The sequence below is a fragment of the Periophthalmus magnuspinnatus genome, chromosome 20 (genome assembly GCF_009829125.3).
Source record: "Periophthalmus magnuspinnatus isolate fPerMag1 chromosome 20, fPerMag1.2.pri, whole genome shotgun sequence".
NCBI classification, from domain to species: domain Eukaryota; kingdom Metazoa; phylum Chordata; class Actinopteri; order Gobiiformes; family Gobiidae; genus Periophthalmus; species Periophthalmus magnuspinnatus.
The window spans coordinates 12,653,750-12,675,225 of NC_047145.1; the positions used below are offsets into that span (position 1 = coordinate 12,653,750).

At 37.7% G+C, this 21,476-nt stretch overlaps 1 protein-coding gene across 1 annotated transcript in view; it reads right to left on the reverse strand.

Annotated features, from left to right (window-relative positions):
- Positions 1–21,476, reverse strand: part of tgfbr1b (transforming growth factor, beta receptor 1 b) — a 47,362-nt gene that overhangs the window by 9,918 nt on the left and 15,968 nt on the right. Inside the window, exons 2-8 of the mRNA XM_033985455.2 lie at positions 14,743–14,994; positions 13,666–13,926; positions 12,749–12,979; positions 10,782–10,949; positions 10,149–10,305; positions 1,766–1,890; positions 222–352 (exon numbers count right to left, since the gene is read on the reverse strand). Of these exons, the coding sequence (XP_033841346.1) occupies positions 222–352; positions 1,766–1,890; positions 10,149–10,305; positions 10,782–10,949; positions 12,749–12,979; positions 13,666–13,926; positions 14,743–14,994 (1,325 nt within the window). The remainder of the gene's footprint in view (positions 1–221; positions 353–1,765; positions 1,891–10,148; positions 10,306–10,781; positions 10,950–12,748; positions 12,980–13,665; positions 13,927–14,742; positions 14,995–21,476) is intronic.

Consider the following 21,476-nt stretch of genomic DNA (forward strand, 5'->3'; position numbering starts at 1 on the left):
TTAAGTAAAAAATTAGTGTCATTTTGCATCAGCATATTTTTTTTAAATCATACTTTAAATATAATAATAATAAAAATTACTAGTTGTAGGACCTTACGCAACTGTATGGGAAAAAGGCATGACTACTGTTCTCCATTCACATATTATTTAAAATTTTGCACGTGATACATTCTCATTAAATATAAATATTCTTCATTTGTGAATAGGAGGAGCCTTTGTACCTCACAGCTTTGCCAGCGGTTTGGAATGTTGGGCCGCAGCTTCTGTTCACACACCACCTTCCTCATCTCTTCCACAGAGGGGTCAGACTGCACCAGGTCGTAGTAGGGCAGCTGGTAATCCTCATGGATACCTGGAGAGATAAAGAGGTTGCACTGGGTCAGCGACAGCCACCATATTTACATGCACAGTAGGGGTGGGATGAGACAATCTCCACAGGGTAAGACGAGAACAAGACAAGATGCGATTTTGACATAACTTGTAATAAATAAACCGTGCAAACCAGTTCACCATTTTGGGCAACAATGATTTTTTTATTTTATTTAATACTGTTGTTTTGTCACTGCATTTTAGAACTATAGCTTCACATAAACAAGCTAGTATACACCCATGGACCTCTACAGAACCTGCCTAGTATCAAAAGCAAGTTTATTTTTTAGTATCGTAGCAAAATTAGTTCCATCCCTATTGCACGGTACTCTGATTAGGGCAGCAATAATGAACTGGAATAATCTTGACTAGTCGACTATTCAAAATAATAATGATTGATCAATGTGACCGTTATCTGGACTATAGACTCTAAAATTGCCAAAAGACATTTTGTCACCAAGATGCTGGAAATAACAAAATAGCTAAATATCAAAACAGTAATAAACTATTTTGGATTTACATCAATATCATCATCAATGTAAATATCCTCTAACTTGAAGTGTTCAGTCATCATATGTCAACATTTATTTTTGATAAAAAATATTTGTAAAAAGTCACATTGTACAATAAAAATAATGCACTAGCCAAAAAAGTAAATTGCTGATTAGCCCTAACTTAAGACTACACTTCAGATGTGCGTGTAGACTGGAAGTGAAGTACTGGGACCACTATGCAGCAAGATGTTCAAGGTATCTGAGAAATGTAGCCACAGCCCTTTAACTATGTAGCTCAAAATACTACGCCATTAACTATTTTAATCAAAGTAGGGCAGTAAGCTGTGTTCATGTGACATTCTAAAATCCCAATAGTTTAAAATTGAGCTGAAGGATAGGTCAGGATTCTATGGTGAAATTTGCTGTTCAACTATCAAAATGCAGATTTGACCTGGTTTATTATTAATTTCTCTGTGCCAGATGTTTGTTTTATTCAGTTAAGTGCAGTAATTACAAGGCTTGACATTTTCTTTAAAGTAATTAAACTGAAATATATATTTCAGGAAGCAGTACCAGTTGCCAGTTGAAAGAACTTAAAATCATAAGATTAAAAAGGCAAGTTTGATGAGCCAATCCTGATAATAAAATTCGTGGGTCATAGATTTGAATATTCCTTTCAACAGTAAATCTCCCATAGAGTTATACAGGCCCCTCCAGCGAGAATTATGATATCAAATGTCTTCTGTGTCACCTGCCTAAAGACAACAGATGGAAATGAAAATCTCATCTGCTAATGATAATCTATCATATTTACACCAATTACAGATTCATCAATATGCACTGTTTCTATAAAAATAAATAAATTGCTCTGGAACGTGAACTTTTGCTGTACTCAGTCTTACCTCCCATGGAGCAGCGGCTGGCGATCTCCCAGAACACCAGTCCCATGGCGTAGATGTCTGCTCGTTTGAACGACTCAAAGTGTTTCATGTTTATGGAGTCGTCCAGCACCTCTGGAGCCATGTACCTGGCGCACACACAGACAGACAGGCGGGTCACATGTGGGCAAACTACAGATACATTGGCCTTTGAGAACTGAAAAGTGCATTAAAGAACAAACCAAATATTAGTTCAAAAGGTCTTCCTTTTTAAAATACATTTAGCTTGAGGTAGCATAGAAACTCAAGCCAATGCAGCCGCTTTTAAAATGTGCTATACCTGATTTTTACGGTCTTAAAAAGTGACACCATAAAAAGTTTGCAGCAGTCCAAATTTATTCCTCACTTTCCAAACTTATTCCCAATCGTAGCATAAGAATTGTTCACCTTAATTTTTATATAAGTGCATTTCACAACTTTCAGAGGCTAGAGTAAAGTTTCACCATCATGGGAATGCTAACAAAAACTAGCATGCTAGCAAACAATGTAGTGTGATTTTGACTCAAGAGCTGCTTTAGCAATATATTTATGCTGGGGCAAAACACATTTATTACATGAAATAAATGGGGTACATCTCCTTTCATTGGGACAACAACCACACTAGGTATTAATTTATACAAGCATTCCTCATGAACTGCCCTTAATCCTGAGAACTGTGGTTATCATGATAGTTGTCACATTGTTAAAAGTCCCAGTTCTTGTTTGCAGATTCTTATTTATGGCTGTGACGCTGTGTGGGTCATTTGTTAATTGATGTCAGCACTCTCTGTTCCTCAGCTCCATCTGTCCAAATCTAATGCACTTTTGACTCGGGTGATTCAGCTGGAGTCTGGAGCACACAAATGGAAGAATTATAATGAAATATTTAATGGGAACATGCTGTAATGATTTTAGAGTTGCGTTGTTGTTTGCATGTTAACATTTAGTCTCTCCATGGTTACATCCAGTAAGAGGAGATATAATGAATATGGTCTAATTCTGAAAACATTTTGCTGCTGCTAACATAAAAGGATCATTTTCACAATGATTTTGGTCCAGTTAAAAGGAGCTGATATTTGGACTTGTTAGTGTATCGGCTATTGGACTTAAATCCTCAGCACAGGCCCATATTGTTTTGGTCAACCTGCTGCCCAAAAAATGCATACAAAGCTTTATTTTACCACTTTAATAGAAAGAGATAACTGCTCAAAACCTAACTACTCTGTTCTCTTAGGCGTTTGTGGCATAAAAGGGCTTGGGAGGAGTTTGTAGTGAATTTAAATTACATAATTTGGAGAAAATAATCAAAATTGGTCGTACATGTCAGCCCAAAAATATCGGCAGAGCTCATCGGCTACTGCTTGCTTTGTATTCTAAACAAACGGCATTGACCATGAAAAAAAATGTATCAGTCGATCTCCTACCTAAACCCCAGAAACTGCTCATTAATCAGTGCCTCTGCTGCTGTAGTATGTGGTATCCGTATACTAAGAATTGGAAAAACTTGTATGCATTCTCAATATGCAGGCTAAGGCACTGGCAGCCCAGGTTCAGTTGTGATTGTGATAGTTAGTTTTTTTGTTTTGTTTAAAAGGTAAGAACACAGGCTACACACAGTTCCTTTCATCACCTGTGACAGTTTTCATAGAGCTTATAGGGAAAAAAGTAATAGGTAATATTATCTCCCCATGATGAGTTTATGCACACTTTTTACAACTTTCAGAGGCCAGAGTGGAGTTTTGCCATCCTTCTACTGCTAACACCAACTAGAATGCCAATAGTGCACCAGCATTAGGTCCTGGTTAGTGGACAATACAAAACGTTTTATAATTAGATGCAGACAACACATACTGGGCTTATTTTGAGCTGCTTAACTGGGGAATGACAGTTAAGCAGCTCGTATGTATCATTCAGCCACTTTAAATGATTTTATTAATGTAATTTTTTTTGTATTATATATATATATTTTTTTTATGAAACAAGAAATTCTAACTTAATCATGATGAGTTTAAAACAGCAGTCAGGTGGCCCATGAACACACACACACATTACAAGCATCAGCCACCATCAGTCTCTATGGGCCCTGATGAAACTGAGAGGTTATGTTTCTTCCCCTGCTGCGCTCAGTGGTAAACCACAAAACTCACTGAGAAATCCTATTGAACTGGATTGGAGCACACAGGCCAGAGACTCTACTCCCACTCAACATGAACATATAACCTAATCAGACAACCGCACTACTAGTCTGACACACTGCATAACAAAAGCAGAGATGTGCAAAAGCGGAGATATCAGTTGTGCTTCTGCAGAGAAATAAGGATGCATTTGCAAACAGCTATATTCCTAATTTCATGCACAAAATTTTATATATTATATGACTGTCTATGAAGACTTCAAAATGTATTCAGTATTTTAGTACCTGTTAAAACTCTGAAATGTGGGCTCAGACACTTTTTTCAAGGGATGAAAAATATTTTTGTGATTTTTCTGACAAGCATTGCAATAGTGATTAGATTTGCAATTTAGATACTAAAACTAGTACCAAAACTAGATACTTATTGGCACATGCATCGATACTAAAAAAGTGACATTCACAGGACAGAAATGAACTTTTTCTAAATAGTTTTAGAATAATCTAGAGTTGTATCAGAACAAGCATAAGACCACATAGACCACTGTGGAACTACCTGTACCACTAAGGTATTACAGACATGGTAATGTAAAAGAAAGTACTAAGATATCATGTTGAAAATTACATTATATTATCAAAAGATTTTTTTTTAATCATAATTGGAATCAATATTGATTATCAAGTCAATTAGTATAAAAGAAAAGTTTGAAATGTCAGTCGTGACAGCACTAGTGGATTGAGCAGTGAATAGAGCCCATAGCCACACTTCATTTGCTTTATTGGCCGTGCACTTCGTGAATGTTTCATGCTCAGCACAAGAAGGCAGGAGACAGGAGCTTCCCCAGCCCGAGGCGCACATGTCTGCTCCGCTCACCACACAAAGGGGAAGTGAAAGGGAGAAGAGGATCTAACTATGTACAGACAATCATCTGCAGACAGGGCACTTAAACCAGAAGAAAGCCACTGTCTCGCATTACACCCTTGACTATGCAACATAAATGTGCACAAGGACACCAGCTTTCAGTTATCTGGTATATCACTTCTCAGGGTCACTATGGGTAAATAAGGCAGTGAAAGTGTTAGGAAAAATGAGTCAGATGTGATGTGACCTCCAGTATTCTAGACTTTGTTGAGGTTAAAGTTGAAGTTGACTTGAAGAACACATATTATGCTAAATTGATGAGGGGGCAACAGTATACAGTTTTAAAAGCTCAAAAGTCAAACGCATAGCTGGAGTTGTATTTTTGCTTTATTGACGCATGCTTCATTAATCCATTAATCCAGTCGTCTTCTCTGTGCACTCAAAATGTTGCCCATTTAGTTGCATCACAGGTTAAAAAAAAATTGGACTTCTCCTGGCCAGGTTTTAAGCTCATAAACAATCACCAGGCTCGTTCTATGGTCAAATTAAAATGTGTGGCTGAGTAGCTAGCACTCACGCTTCACAGCAAGAAGCTTCTGGGTTTTATTTTAAGTTAGAAAATGTAAAATACCTAAACCAAACAAGGTGACCAAAAGCACGTTTAAAAGGGAATTATAACCACAAATTTATAATATGTGCTCTTTAAGAAGGTTCTGGACTCTTACAAATACAAGTAAATGCTACTGGTTAAAATGAAACCATGGCCAGACAACTTAACATTAGTTTCAATATGACCAGTGCTTATTCTATGTTATTATGCAAAATTAAATTTATGAAAATATGTGGTTAGGCTGCATGTGTTTTTGTTTCTTTCTCCTCATACTGATTAATCAAAATTTTGTCTCATTTTTATTTGACTTTCTCTTTATAAAATCAATCAAAATCCCATTACAAAATCAAATTTCTGAAAATAAACAATGCGCACTGTTAATCATAATCATTTAACAGAAAAAAATATTCCTCTATAGTCTGAACTCTGACATAGGATTGGCTATAGAAGACAACATTTTCAACACCTGTCCATACAAGTGTGTTACAATAACAAGTGAAGTCAGTGAACCCTTAAATCTACTCGTGGTCTTGAGTTTGGAGTCTCTGGCCTCTAGGATTGGAGAGACAGCTCAGAGAGGGGCTGTCACAGTAATGACACTACCCTTCTTATTTACAACAGCACTAGGCTGGTTCAGAGTGGAGTCGTGCTGAGAGGAACAAGAAGAAGAGTTCAATCTGCTGCTAGCTTTACCTCGACCACCGCACCACCACAGAGCAACGAGTGGGAGATACAGGGGCTGAACAAATGCAAGTATAGAAGACACAGGATACCACATCAGAGTGACTGGGTTTAGAATAGAGTCATTTGTTTGAGTCAAAGGTTTGTACAGATCCAAACTACAGGGTTAGCAGTTTTTAAAGCAGAATAAAACTAGGAATGATCAATACCACAGCCCATATATATAAAAAAAACAGGATATTTGTTGTTTGTGGAGGTACTTCAAAAATTGCAGGCTTTATGATTTGCCAATTGCATAAATTTAAATTGGGATTTCGATTTGATTTAATAATTTGAGTGAAATGCAGGATGATGAAATCAGAGATATAAATAGAATGAGAGCTCAGCATGAATTATGTTGAAATTAGAGACTGACTGAAAGTTTTTTATTTTTTTATGTCTGAAATCTTATCTGCTGCTCTGGATTTTAAAAAAGTGGCATCAAATTAATTTAAGTAGGGTTTTAAGGCTGCAAGATTTATCGCAAAGTTGAATTTGAATGTACGAAATTAGCAAATCACAAAGGCTGCAATTTTTATTCTGCATAAAACTGCAAACTTTGTAGCTTTGAGCTGTGCAAACATAAATAAAAATGTGATTCTTGTATTAGTCAGTTCATATTTCAGTCTTTTTGTCAGTACTTCTGGACGTGTTAAATGTGAACTTGACAGATTCCTATTAAAACATGAATCACAAATCTAAGTGCAATCACAGTGCTTCTCAGAAAACATCCCTAGTGTACATCATAAAAGTAATATAAAAAGATCTATTATGAAGCAATAATTTTCAGACAGCCACAGTCCTATCTGACAACAGACCTCTAAATGAGCAGTGTGGTCACATTTTGTGCAGACCCACTTCAAACTCAAGTGTTTAAACAAAGCTTCATGCATTTCCTTTAGTCTGGGAGTCAGCCCAAACTAAATATTGACCTATGTTGGAGCTTATGAACCAATGGCCAATCTTTCTGAATGGTAGCTCTATTGACATAGAGGATGTGCCTATTAAATAGACAAACATCTAAACTGGAGTCACGACAAAAGTTTTTTTAGTTGTCTGTACTGTTCAAAGTCCAAGATTATTGCCCAGTCTTTGGTTTGCACTATCATGCTCTGTTGACTATAGAGCTCAGGATCGAACGTCTAAAAGTGACAGTTGTTGAAAAAATCCAGTACAAAACATCCATAGAGATGGATTACCCAAAACTACTTTAAAAACTGAACAAGAGAGTCATGGGGCTCACTACTGGTAAATACATTTATCATGCTATAGTGTGAGATTACCTTTGACTGAATGCTAAATTTTGTATTCAATAGGGTTGAATGATTTAGGGAAAATATCGAATTGAAATTTTTCTAACCAACATTGGGAGTGTGATAAGATTTGAGATTTATGTGTTAATAGGATTCACATTTTAAACATGTCCAGAAGAAGTAACAAAAAGGCTGAAATATGAAAAACTAATACAAGAATCAGTTTGTGTATTATTTATGGTACTTAAACAGCCTAGTCTTGCTTGGTTTAACATAAGACTAACTGAAAGTCAAAAGGTGTGACGGCACAATCCCGAGCTCCATCAACTCCAAGGTTATCATCAAAATGTTCCACTCAAAACAGGAAACAATCAGTTCAAAAGCTCTATACAGGATGCTTCTAATCAACCAACTCTAACCCTGTCCACAAACCTAAATGCTAGCACTGCTCCTAAGTAGTTCACAGCCCATCACCTCAAACTGTAGTAGTAGAGCTGGCCCTTTATTGAAGATGTTACTGTTTGATAATGTGGGCTCAGGCTGTATCACAGGAGGAACATTAGCCAAGGTCAGCCCTGATCAGACAAAGAGCAGCTTTATCATCAGCGCTCTATCAGATCTGAGAGCAGAGCGCAGCCGGACATGACCACACACAACTCAGGATACAAGAGAGTGGGAAGTGGTTCCATTTCATCCATCCTGACAGTCAGAGGGCAGCGCTGAAAGAACTGAATGGTTCCTGCACACGTGCACAAGGTACACTCGGTGCTTTCACTGGTGGTCATCCGAAATTCATAGCACCATAGTTACATATGCAACTTTTGTTTTAGAGATATTGTTAATAAGGTGTGCATTAACAACTGTGATATTGCAATAATAAAAGTCTCACAATGCAATCGACAGTTACACTACCAATCTCTAGGGATGGTCCAATATACATTTGTTGAGTGATGTGGTCTGCTGCTGTGGCTGATATTTCTCAGTACCAATAGTTTGCTTAAAAAAAAAAAGCACTGCAAAGACAAGAAATGTATCTCATGTAATGTTGTCTAATGTATTGTCGAAGTAAAGAACTCAAATTAAACTTTTCACTTAAGTTTTCACATAAATTTAATTTCTCTGGGATATAAAATAAGTTGCTGCATGAATGTGTAAACAGTCATTACTCTCCCCTCCTCCTCATTTATCTGTTCAAAAAGACAAAAAATATATCAGTCCAAAATGTGTGCAGATTTATTCGATAACAGTCCAGCAATATCTGCGAAAACCCAGTAGAGATGTTGGGACCAATATATTGTCCCATCCCATTGAATGCCATCTAACTCTTTCTCCTTTGGAACCAAACAGCAATATCTACACTTAAAAGAAGACATCTTATGCTTGTAGTAGCATTTAATAATAGATTATAAATACATAAATCACCATTTTACATTTCGTTAACTGTAAACCACAATACTTCACTACACAATACTAGTTAATAGAAACGGATGCATCAACTTCCTATTCAAAACTGCATAACTGATTCTGATGGTCCTGCCTCTTTGCTACTTTTCTGTTTAAAATACACTTGCATATGCTTTAAAGCTTCTGAGGGCATTCTGACATGAGTGTTAGCCTCCACCAATTATGGATACTAATGCGAATACTAATATTAATACTAATAATTACATCCCTAAATAATCACAATAAATGACAATGTAAAACTGCAGCCTCTTAGCAACAAACTATTCACAATTCACTTCAAACAGGTTGCAAACAGTTCAAGAATCAAATGGTCCCCTAATGTGTTATTGTTAAAAGTCTATCTGAAAAGATGTGTGTGGTGCGAAAGTTGGGCAGCACAATTAATTGAATTTTAATCAAAACGAGATCCAATAATTTCACATTGTCAGTGGCATGCTTGGGGCTTTTTAATCAAGAGTTCTGCAACCAATTCTGCTGGTAAAAACATGTGGTTTGGAGCTGTGTTCAGACTTTGGAGGAAAAAAAAAATAAATACTTTTTTCATGTGAAATAGCACTGATTAAAAGTTTGTCTTATTTAAGGTCATGAAATGTTGAAAGTCATACTTGTGTTAAAAGATACCTCATACATTGAGTTAACTCGTGATTAATCACTTTTCATTTGACTACTTTTGATGTAAATTTTTATAAAACATTTAGCTTTTTAATAACATATTTAGCAAATGTATCTTTTTCTTATTGTTTACTTTACTAATGCCTTTATTTGTAAATATAAATGCCATCTATAAATATATAATCTTAGGCGGGAGCACTTAATAGCACTTTTACAAGGACCCACTGCTTGGATCCTCCTCCTGCTCTGAGTGCACAAGGTAAACATACACATGCCGAGAGGCATGTGTATGCAGAATGCAGAATGAGAGCCAGCAGAACCCAGTCTGACCCGGAGCCTCGCTCTACACGTGCACACCATGGATCTATAATAAGAACCTATATCTACATACCTAGATCATATACCTCCATGGAACACACTGTTTTTTTTTGTATGAACTGCTCACCAGTCTCCTCAAATTCAGCTGAAGTTGGAACAACCCAATGACCGAAATTAACTTGTGATTTATTTGCAACTTTGCCATAATTTGATAATAGCATGCTAAAATTGACAGCCCTAGTATTAACATGTTTGATAAGTTTCAGTTAAATTTTTGATGCTCTGAGTTCTGATGAATAAAACATTTTAATTGATCAAAACAAAAAACAGCCCCATGTGAAATAGACTAGACTTGTGTAAGAGAGAAAAGAGTGCATAGCATGGAGCAGTAAACATACCTCTTGGTTCCGACTCGGTGGTTGGGGGCGATGTCAATGGTGTCTGTAGCAGAGTCGTGACGCACTGCCAGCCCCAGATCAGCGATACAACACGTGCCATTCTTCTTCACCAGGATGTTCTTGGACTTCAGGTCTCTGTGAGCTATAGCTGGTTTACCTACATCAGCACACAATAAGTCAGTTCTGGGGTTTCTATACAGTCTATGGGGCTTTGATTGTGAAGAAATGTGAACTTACTCATGGCCAATATACTGAAATATTAATAGTACAGAATTTGTCATTTTGAAGTAGGGCTGGGTAAAATGGCAAGATAAATGGAATCATGATCTCAGCCCTGTTGACAATATTCTATTTTGGTCAATTCTCCATATTGTGAAAAGATAAACAGCCAAAATAAAAAAATAAAAAAATAGTACAAGTGGAGACAAGGTGAAATTTCTGCACTTGTGTAGTTCATTCTGCAGTTTGTTCATGTTTTGTACAATGCTTGACCCTCAACCAAGGGTACATTTTAGCACATTTCTGATGATTTACCAAAAGAATCCAATAATTGTTAATCAGAAAAAAAAGTATCAAGTTGCTAGTATTACTAGGCCCTAACCACAACATTCCCAGTTGTGCTTCATGTCTAACCTTGCGTGCCCACAATCTCCATGTGCAGGTGGGCCAGCCCGCTGGCTGTGGACAAGGACAGTTTGATCATGCCCTCCACTGTCACGGTGTAGCGGTTCAGGTAGTCGAACAGAGAGCCGTGTTCATGGTAGTCCGACACAAGCCACAGCTGAGTCCATGTGCCGTTATCTGCACACAGTTACAGATAAATTAAGTATTAAATTAACTTTAATTAACTTTCTTGATATATCTAATTTGCATTCAACATTTTCAAACTGAACAAACATAAGTGAAAAAAAGATGGACTTAAAAAGGTGGACTAGGTAACCTTTTTGGTAGAGAGCTTGTCTCCATGGAGATTGTATTGCTTTGCTTTTAATCTTCTACAATATACCACTAAATGTATACTGTATAATGTATGTATATAACTACATAGAGACAAGCATGTGATATATTACATGTGAGATCTATACACAGGCGACCTGCTCTCACAAAACGCATATTTTTCAAGGTATTCTTGAGAAATAAAAACATCTGCAGTTGAATAACTGATTTTAATGCTTTGTAAAGCACTTTGTGTTACTTTTTTTTTGTATGAAAAAGTGCTATATAAATAAAGTTTGATTTGATTTGATTTGATAAATACATGCAAGCCAAGTTCAATATTTTACTATAAAAAGCAGAATGGAAAGAAGAATAATTACATTTTTTTTAATTTAAGCTACCATAGGGAATGTTCACTCCATTCAAAAAGTCCTTTGAAACATGACAGAGAAACACAGCTCAGTTAGAACTAGTCAAGTCTCAGCCACTCTCCCTTTTTGCAGTCTGATTTGGAACCATAATAAATGAACAAGTCTCTGAAACATCCTGTTGATTCCTTATGGTTCTCATCCTATAAATGTGTCTAATTAATACATAGGTAATATTGTTCTGTCTATTTTCGCACCTTGCATGAGTTAAAAGGCAATTTCCTGAATTACAAGAAAAAAATAAAAATCCGTGCACCATAATCTGAATAAAATGGCTTATTGGTGTCCATGGTTTACTGCATTGACAGTGTGCATAGTATAGGTGTAGAGGAGCGAGTGTTGTCATGGAGACGGGTGGAGCACGCACAGACTGACATGTTTGCTGCTGCCCACACAGTCTGTCTGCAGCACTCTCAGCTCAAACTCCATGGCCATGTTACTTGTCCAACAATGGTAAATTAAACTCTCATTAATTTCCAAGGTGCAATTTTCAGGCTACTCATTCACTACACTTAGTTGCACAGTTGTATAATCAATATATCAAAAGTCAGAGACTATATAATACTAAAAAAATGTGTGATTGTGGCCTACTTTAAATTGATTTAATGACTCAAATTGTTCATAATTAGTACCACCTCAGAAAATAATTTTGTTCATTTCTGGTTTAGCCTTGATTTAGTCCTTATGAACCAGATTTAAAAAGGGGCTATACTCCCTTTTCAGGTAATAAAGAAAAATATTGTCTTGTCCAGGAAAGATGTATTGTAAAAGCTCTGTGCACTGACTGCATCTTATCATTTTTTTATGATCCTCGAACCAGGAAGTAATGCTGGTGCGCTGTTACCATGCTTGTTGTTGTTATGCATTAGCCTGATTGCAAAACTCCACTCTGGCCTCTGAAAGTTGTGAAAAGCACTTGATATGAAAATTTGAGATTAACTTGTTCAATTTTTCAGGTTTCTGAGACAGTAAATATCAAGAACAGAACCGGAGTACCCAAAGTACTGCCAAAAAAAACACATTTTGAGATATAAAATGGTACTGAAGGCTTTAGCTCCCAAAGTGAGACAGTGACATCACACATTTTAAAATCTGAATACAACTGAAAATCACCATTAAAAGAAATCATTTTAATTCTATCAGCCCATTACCTCTGCAAAAATGATCTGATACAAACAAACAGTTTACCACATAACAGACTGAATTAAATAAATGAAACTGAAATATTGCAGTCACCTTTGTTGTCTGCAGCGATGAAGCCCAGGATGTTCTCATGGCGCAGCATGACGGTTTGGTATATCTCGGCCTCTCTGAACCACGAGCGCTCCTCACGGGATGAGAAGATCTTGACAGCCACCTCCTCCCCCCGCCACTTCCCTCTCCACACCTCTCCAAAGCGGCCCTTACCGATGCTTTCCTGCAGGATGATGGTCCGGGCGATGGTCCTCTGCACCAGCAGCGGCAGGCCTGAGACAAGCACACAGCGAGCAAGCTCTAACAATTTTCCTTCAATCAAGTTCAACAATTTGATGAAACAAAAAATTAAATGCTTGACAAAGACAGTAAGATTTAAAGATATCAAATGGATTTATTAAATGTGTACAATTCCAACTCGCTGCATGTCAAAGGCTTATAGATTTGAAAATACAGGTTTGGTAGTCACACCCTTCTTGAAGAATAGCATCCTCCTGACAACTATTGGGGACATTTTAAACAAATGTGCGGCTGTAAATGAGCCCTTTCCTCACACTCTCAATATGCTGGCTGCAGCAGGAGAGTGACTAAACGGCGTGTGCTGGCAGTGTGCGGAAGGCGCCAGCCTCCACAGAGAGGTGCTAATTTATGGTAGGGCCAGAACAGCCTGTGCCAACCCTGAGAGGAATACTCACACACCCACAGATCTGGACTCAAGATGCACCAGGGTGAGTAGAATGTGGCTGTGCACATCCTTAAATATCACTTTCACACAACATGTATGACACATCCCACATGTAGAAGTGGTTCCTTTTCACACAACACTTGGTAAAACAACATTCCGGTTCTCAGTTCGATAACATCCAGACTTCTACATTCATGTGCAATCTGTTGTGTCCGTAAACAGGAGGCTACACTTTTGATGTATTTTTATATCATAATGACAATACTATACTGACCTGATCCTGAGCCAGAGGTGGTCATGTCGTAGATCAGGTCTTTCAGGGTGGTTCCCACTGTGATGAAGGGGTGATCCATGTGGGGGTCCTCCTCATTGGGGACCCTGTGGTGGTGGGCCCCTGCTCCTCCGGCCCCCAGGCCCCTGTGACTGTGGCACACGTAGAAGGCCACCACCAACAGCAGGCACAGCACACACACCGGCCCCGCAATGACTGCTGCCAGGGCAACGGGGCCCAGAGGAGGGGGCTTCACCGTGGGTACTGGACGACACAAGAAACACACATATAGATTATAGTTGTTGTAAAAAAAATAAAAAAAATCTAAGAATTTTAGAATCATTTTAATTGCGCGTTCATATTTGCACAACTAGCACATCAAAATAGGGACTTAACTGGGATTAAAGCCAGAAATCAACTTGGACTAGACCAGGACTATACCAGGAATGGAACACAATCAAATTTTCATTAAGACTCATCCTAGTTTGGTCCTCATTTGGGACCAGTTTAAGTGTAAACACACCCTTGAGTAACTTCCTCTTTGGTTCACTTCTGTTGTCAGAGAAGACACTGACATAGAAAAAAGATCTTAACAAAATAACTTTATTCAAGTCTAGGCTAAATTGTGGGTCAAGGCTCACCACATTACTATTTAAATGCACTTGTAAGCCTGCAATGACTGGATGATTGACTGAACATGCATTTGTGGACTTTTACTGATATAATTAAAAATTAAATTTAGCTAGTCAAAAAAGATTCTGTAGGTTGGAGCAAAGGTGGGTCAAGGGCGATGTAGACAAAAAGTTATGATATTCAGGAAAGAAAATTATTTTGCAGTCTATGACAAGGATAATAAAACATGCTCGTACAGGTCTTGGTTGAGGGACAATTATTACCTATAAATACTTTTAAAATATTCGCTTTCCATCGATGCATGCACAGTTTAGCTAAAGGTACGAAGTGGGTTTCCTGTACAAAACGGGCAATGACAATCTTTAAACCAAAGTGTTACAGTTTCCTTCTTTTCCTACACTAAAATCTACCACAGCGCCGCCCTAATGCTCACGTGTAAGTACTGACCGGGGAAGCTGGTGGGGTCAGGATTCTTGTTGCAGTAGTCGGTGAGGCAGCAGATGGGGAAGATGCCCGTCTCCTGCTTGTTGGACTGGGCGCAGATGAAGGGCCGGTCACGGGGAAACAGTTCGTTGTCGTGGACGCACATGCTCTGCTCTGTGATCAGACGGTTGCCCGAGCGACGGATGGCTACGTAGCAGAGCCCATCGGTGGTGCAGCTGGAGTTCGCACTGCATCGCTCACAGTAACACTGCAGGGCTGAAACAAAAGAAGGCCCGGCATGTTATTGGTACATAAACTTACGCATGGGAGCTTTAAAGTACATCAGACAGAAGTAATGTAGATAGCATCTAGTGGTGATATGTCAAAATACAACAAGGGTGGGTCAGCCAATCTAATTACACATTGTTTTAACATGAAGATTAATATCTGGATTGTTTGAGTATCTCAATGTATTGGCAATTTAACAGAAATGTGCCAAAATGTGCGCTAAAATTAACGTGAGAGGATTAAAACAAATGCCACTCAACTTTATACCTTTGTTAGAAAGCTTGCATACAGATGTTTGGTATATTTGCTTTTTTTAATACTTTGAAAAAATAATTTCTTAGTCTTAAAAAGGTGAATAACAAATACTTTAAACACTTTAACTTTAAACCCAATATACATAAATAAAATAAACCACAATTTTCAATGACAAACTCAGAATGCTCAGATATTGTTCACAGGTAGAGCTGGGCACTTTCATTGTACCTCTGCTTCAATCAATCATTGTCTAGCATCATAAAACGCTTTTAATATAGGACCAGTAAGCTCATTTCTTCACCAGAATTTGTAATATTTGGGAATGTGACTAGGACTGAATCAATTTTCAATAGTACTTCAACCTTTTTTTCCCATGCCAAAAAACCTTTAAACCATACCCACCAACTAGGGCTGAGCCAATCGAAAGATCAATAGATCAGATTGCAAACTAAAGTTTGGTCAATCTCAGTGATAAGGCAAGCACATTTTAATCGACAGCCCAATGTTGGCAGTTAAGAGTGCATCATACAAAAGGAGTCACTAAACTCTGGTTCAGGAAACTCGCTTTTCACAAGTTTTACTTAACTCTTAAGAATTTGACTACAAGTTCAGGGTCTGCCTCCCTCTGCCTGTGAGTGTGGTGCTGTCTGCCCCAGCTCCCCCTCTCCATCTCTGATCCAGCTCCTCACCTTTCCATCCTTTTTTTTTCACCCTCTGGTGCTTCTAATCATTATAAGCCAAGTTACAGAAAGTAAACGACTATTTTCTCACCATTTATGAGTGAAAATTAAGACCTAATTTAGTGCACGGACATCGCACATGTTTCTTCCGATAGCGATATCACCCGCCTCCATGTCTTTCTGTGCACAGCGGTAATGAGTGCATGCTTTCTGGCTTAATGTATTGTACAAATGCATTCCAAACTTTAAATTTATGAAATAAAAACTGTAGCGATCCTGTTACCCTGCTCTCTATATACGTCTATGTTTTCAATAAGGTGGGAAAAGTTTAAATCCAAAATCAAAAATGATCAATACAGGGGGGAAAAAATCATTTCAACACAGTTTCATAAACCCCTTGTGGAATACATTCTTTTCTCAACATTTAACGTGTGACAGCCTAATCAGCGCTGGCCCGTACAGCTCGCAGTGGGAGCAGATGAGGCCATACTCTCCATTCCAGACCTCACAGGGGGTCTATAAATATGCACAGGATGGAACTTCAGACAGAATTTACTTTGAGTGGCAACACACGTAGCAACACCTATTTAATACCACTTTTAATCACACAAACTCAGTATTGCCTTTTTCTTAGTCGGATTTATTTCAATTTGCAGAAGTTTGTGAATGCGCCTTGGAGTACACACTGAGTGAATATTAATATGCCCAACTCTGGAAGACTTTACTGCCTCAAGCAATCAAACTCACTTAATTGTAGATGGGACTTTGCTTTGAAAGTGTTATTTTCTCTTTGGGATGTTTTCTATGATGGCGGGAGGTTTATTACTGCAGGATTAATCGCAATTGACTGAAAGTAACCATTTAAACACTCAATTCATGTGATACTACTTTTTTTCCTCAAGTGTTTACAATTATGTTGATGAATGCACAATTTTGATCTTCACAATCAATGTTTAGACTTGTGCCTTAAAGCCATACTGCGAAACATTCCCTGTATCATGTGCATTAAAGAAGCTACTGGATGTTTGCAGTGGATTATCAAAAGACAAAAGCAAAAGTGTAAGTTCATTAAGTAGAACATAGAGGGAGTGGCTTAAAGCTAAGCAGTAACATCTCCTTGGAAACAAGCAGGTGCTGGGCCATTCTGAATAAGGACATGAGTTTCTCAAGGTTTTTGTCAGCAATAAAACATGGAAAATGCTTGTAAGCTATGTATTTAGCCTTTAAATATAATTTCCAACCACTCAGCCCTACCACACACCTATCTAAATGTGGATTGTGCTCAACTTCACATCTATTTCTTAATATTTACTTAATGTTCTTGCATCCTTAATATTATATATTAAATTAAGTACAATCCTCAAAATACAATGCACAAGGGTGGCGCAACACACACATCACCATTACAGTGCATGCAGGATGCCACCATTACATAGAAACAGGACGAAAACAGCCCCATAAAAAAGGCATTACTCATTGCTTTATTTGAACAGAAAAGACATAATGTAATTAGTAAATTAGAACAGCAGAACTTTGGGATTTGTGTGCAGAGGGCACATTGTAAGCAGGATTCTCTTCAGAGTGCACATTGTAAATGACCACGGGCATTAACATTTGAGAGACTGAAATATGAACTGATAAGTAATAAAGTATTACAGGAGTCCCATGTATTTCAGAACATGTTCACAGAGATCTAAACTACAAGATATATACAAAAATACAGGAAGATTCTGTTCTTTGCAGGGGACATTCTACTATCCAAATAACTGCTGCCTTTTAGATTTGGTAATTGTGCCAACTCAAATTAGTGTGCAGCTTTAATCCAAATCATACGAGATGTGCATCAAACCAGAAAACTGTACTGTTGCAGCACTAATATTTACCTGTCTGAAGTGAAATACAGAGGACGTGACAAACTCACTGCACTGACAGAGCTAGCGCGCACAGCCTTGGTTCAGTGTCACATCATGCACGGCCGGGTGAGCTGAAGCAACAGACACGACCAACACTAACGCGCTCAATAATTCACTGGCAGCAGAGTGCACTGAGGGCAGTCTCTGCGCACAACCCCATGTGGAATTAGCAGTCTACTTTCAAATCTCACAATGCTCAAAAGCTATTCCTATCTGCAGTTTATGGATGTAAAAATAGTTGTATTACGTACATTAAATTACATTGCCAGATTCAATCTTTTTGGAAAAGTGTGCAGCTTATGTAGGCTTTTAATTGGGCTGTAACTCACCTTTTACATCTTAAATAATGTAGAGAAAATATGCACTGCAGGGCTGGACAATAAGGTGATAAAAAATCCAATCACAGTCTGATCCCTGTGACGATGTAACCTCACACCATATAGATGTGTGTAGCACTCTGCACTGAGTTCTTCACATTATCAATCAGGGATGACTCACCGAAAGCGATCAGGACTTATCGGGGCAAAAAGAAACAAAATTTTGTACTCTGGATGTTTTTCAAAAACAAAATAGTCTACATTTTTGCTAAAATAGGCAGAAGTGTCTGTTGGTACTGCCATGTTTGTGTTTGTTCGCTTTGGCGCTTGCAAACCACAATGCTTAATTGTGATTGGTCCAGTCTCGGGCCCACAGGTGACCAGGCTCTATTGCACAAGCAGGAGCTTGCAAAAAAGGGTTCTCTTAAGTTTGTGAACTCACAAATAAGAGAATTCTTTCTGCCCAAGGTTAGTGACAATCTGCTAATTTGGTCATATTGTCACATCATGATTTACATTAGTCCTGTGGTCACAGACAAAAGTTTAGCTAATAAGAGGTCTGTGTTGCTTCTTTTGAAAGTTAACACAAACTAACACAACTGACAAAAGGCAATGGCAAAATATAAAGTGAACATGAATCATGATCTGGCTTTTTTTTTTTATGTAAATTGTGTTGTACATTTTTGCCAACTGACCAACAAATGAGTCTGATGAAAAGAGTATGTCCTTTAAAAACACAAAGGAGCACCTGAATACAGTATAAGACTATTGGTAAAACCATTTGAAAAACTGTAGTAAAGTGAGCATTTTCACCTATACAGAAGAGGGCTAGGCTGTTGAGTGGAGAGACAAATGCAGATGGATTACTCAAACTTGCATGAAAGAAGTATTTTAGTTAGTACTAGGGGTAAAACACTATTCAGTTCATTTTATAAAAAAAAAGCAAAGTACATGTTCCACACCTCACAGTCCTATTTGGGTCTGATGTACACTTAAAGCACACAGCCATAACTTGTCTGAGGGTTCTGAGGAAGACAGGCCTGTTTATGGTATGTGTGGAATTGTCTGAAGTGAGCGGCAGTCACTACACTAGTCTGTGTATCTGAGACAGAGAGCAGACAGCTACAGTGACTCAGAGCGTCTGATTCACTAGCTACAGACTAACATCAGATGATGAGTGGAAGCAGACTGAGTTTACATGCTATTCAGAAATACAAACTCTTGTTTCCTCAGAAACATTTGTGCTTTGTTTTATTTAGTCTGCATTTTTGTAATCTAAAGAAGAGCATTAAGATTAATTACAATTGAATCAAAATCATGATTTAAATAGGTGCAATTAGCAAATCGCAAAAGCTAAAATTTTTTATAAGTACCATAATTTCCTTCAAAACAACAGAATACCTTGCATTCATTCTCCCTAAAATTGCTAACCCTTTAGTTTAGGTCTGTAAAAGTAGGGTTTTCAAGCCATCTAAAACTACTATTGAAAGTAGATAATCATATGAATAAGTATTGATACTAAAAGTCACATTCACAGGACAGAAATCAACCTTTCCTGACAGACCACTGTGGAAGATACTTGGATGACTGAGATGGAGAGACAGATATTAATACTTAATAAGATAATGTAAAAGAAGGTACTATGGTTTAATGTTGAAAATTACATTCTATTGTCTAAAAGAAAGTGTTTTACCATCATCGTGGTATCAGAATTAGTATTCAGTCTATTCCTTAGTATCAAAATAAAGTTTTTTAAATTTTCGTATCATGACAATACTGCAAGTTCTGAAATACATGTGATTCTTGTATTAGTTCGTCATTTCATAGGCCTAATTCTCCCGGACTTATTTAAAATGTGACCTTCGAACAGGATCCTGTTATTAAAACATAAATTGGAAATCTAATTGGAATTGTGATCTTTAGAGTTGGGTTGAATTTATTATTTTTTTTAATCATTACAACATTTGCCACTGCATGACGGCCAGGTGAGCCAGCCCCTTTTTTTTCTGGTGCCCAAACTCACAGCAGATAACATTCTGACACAAGTTTGGTCTTGATCCATCTTTATATCTGTAGTGTTATTCACGTGTAGAGAAAAATCACTCAAAAATCCCTGTGTCATTCTGAAATTTTGACCTTCTCTCACCCCGATTAACAGCATGTCCTTTCCCCGTTGATTGGATAGATGTGTGAACTGTTTCACAGTCATTTTGTATAATATGCATCTGCGTTACCATATGAGTGCTCTGTATAAATTTGTAAAATCTACATCTAACTCTAAAGCAGTGGTTCTTAACCTTGTTGGAGGTACTGAACCCCACCGGTTCCATATGCACATTCACCGAACCCTTCTTTATTGAATAATAAAATATAATTTTTTTCAAATTCAAGACATATGTATGTTTTACTGGTGCACAAAATAAACCGTGTATTAACATCACTGTGTTCAAAGAATAAAACCAATACAATGCATAAACTCACAACAAATTACATACATACCTTTTAACAAAGACATGACCTTTTTTAATACTACCACACTGAAATTATTTTAATTTTGTATTGTATTATGTATTCCAATAATGAACTTACTGTATTTATGCTTTTTATTATTTTTAACATTTTAACACACACCCATCATCTAATTTCCATTAGGCTACAATAATGAATATTTACTGCAAATCAGTGTGACTTCTGTTGTTGCCTTTGAGAGACCAGGTCAGAAATGCATGGCTTCACCTTGGCCACTCTCATGTCATTTTCACAGCAAAGTCTGTTCCTTTTCTTCGTTTTTATGTCGTATGTTTTTATGCCGTTCGAAGTCACAGTATTCAATGACCAATACACACTGAGAGGAATCTGTATCTGCACACCCAGCTGCTTTATTACTGCAGATTGGCATTAGCTAATGCTAATGATTACACATAATACACATTTGACCCACAATTAAGTCAATAGCAGAATAAACCATGCTTACCGATCAGGAACAGCATCCAGTCCATCAAATCATAAAGTCCTCTGCTCCTCAGTCCATCATGAGATCTTCACTCGGTTCCACAAACCGCTCCAGGTCCGAGATGCCTCTAGTTTAACTTGTACAAACATCCAGTGTCCTCGTCACGTATTTCCTTTGTTTTGTCCGTTTCGTCATGTTTAAAACGCAAAACTGCTGCAAAACAGTGCGTAAAATGCAATTACGCACGCATAATTTTACGCGCGGATCTTTGCCCGAGGGCGGGCCGTCGGAACTGTTAAGGGGTTAAACAGCACTTAGAATCTTCAGCGAGTTTTCACTCCACGTCGGCCAC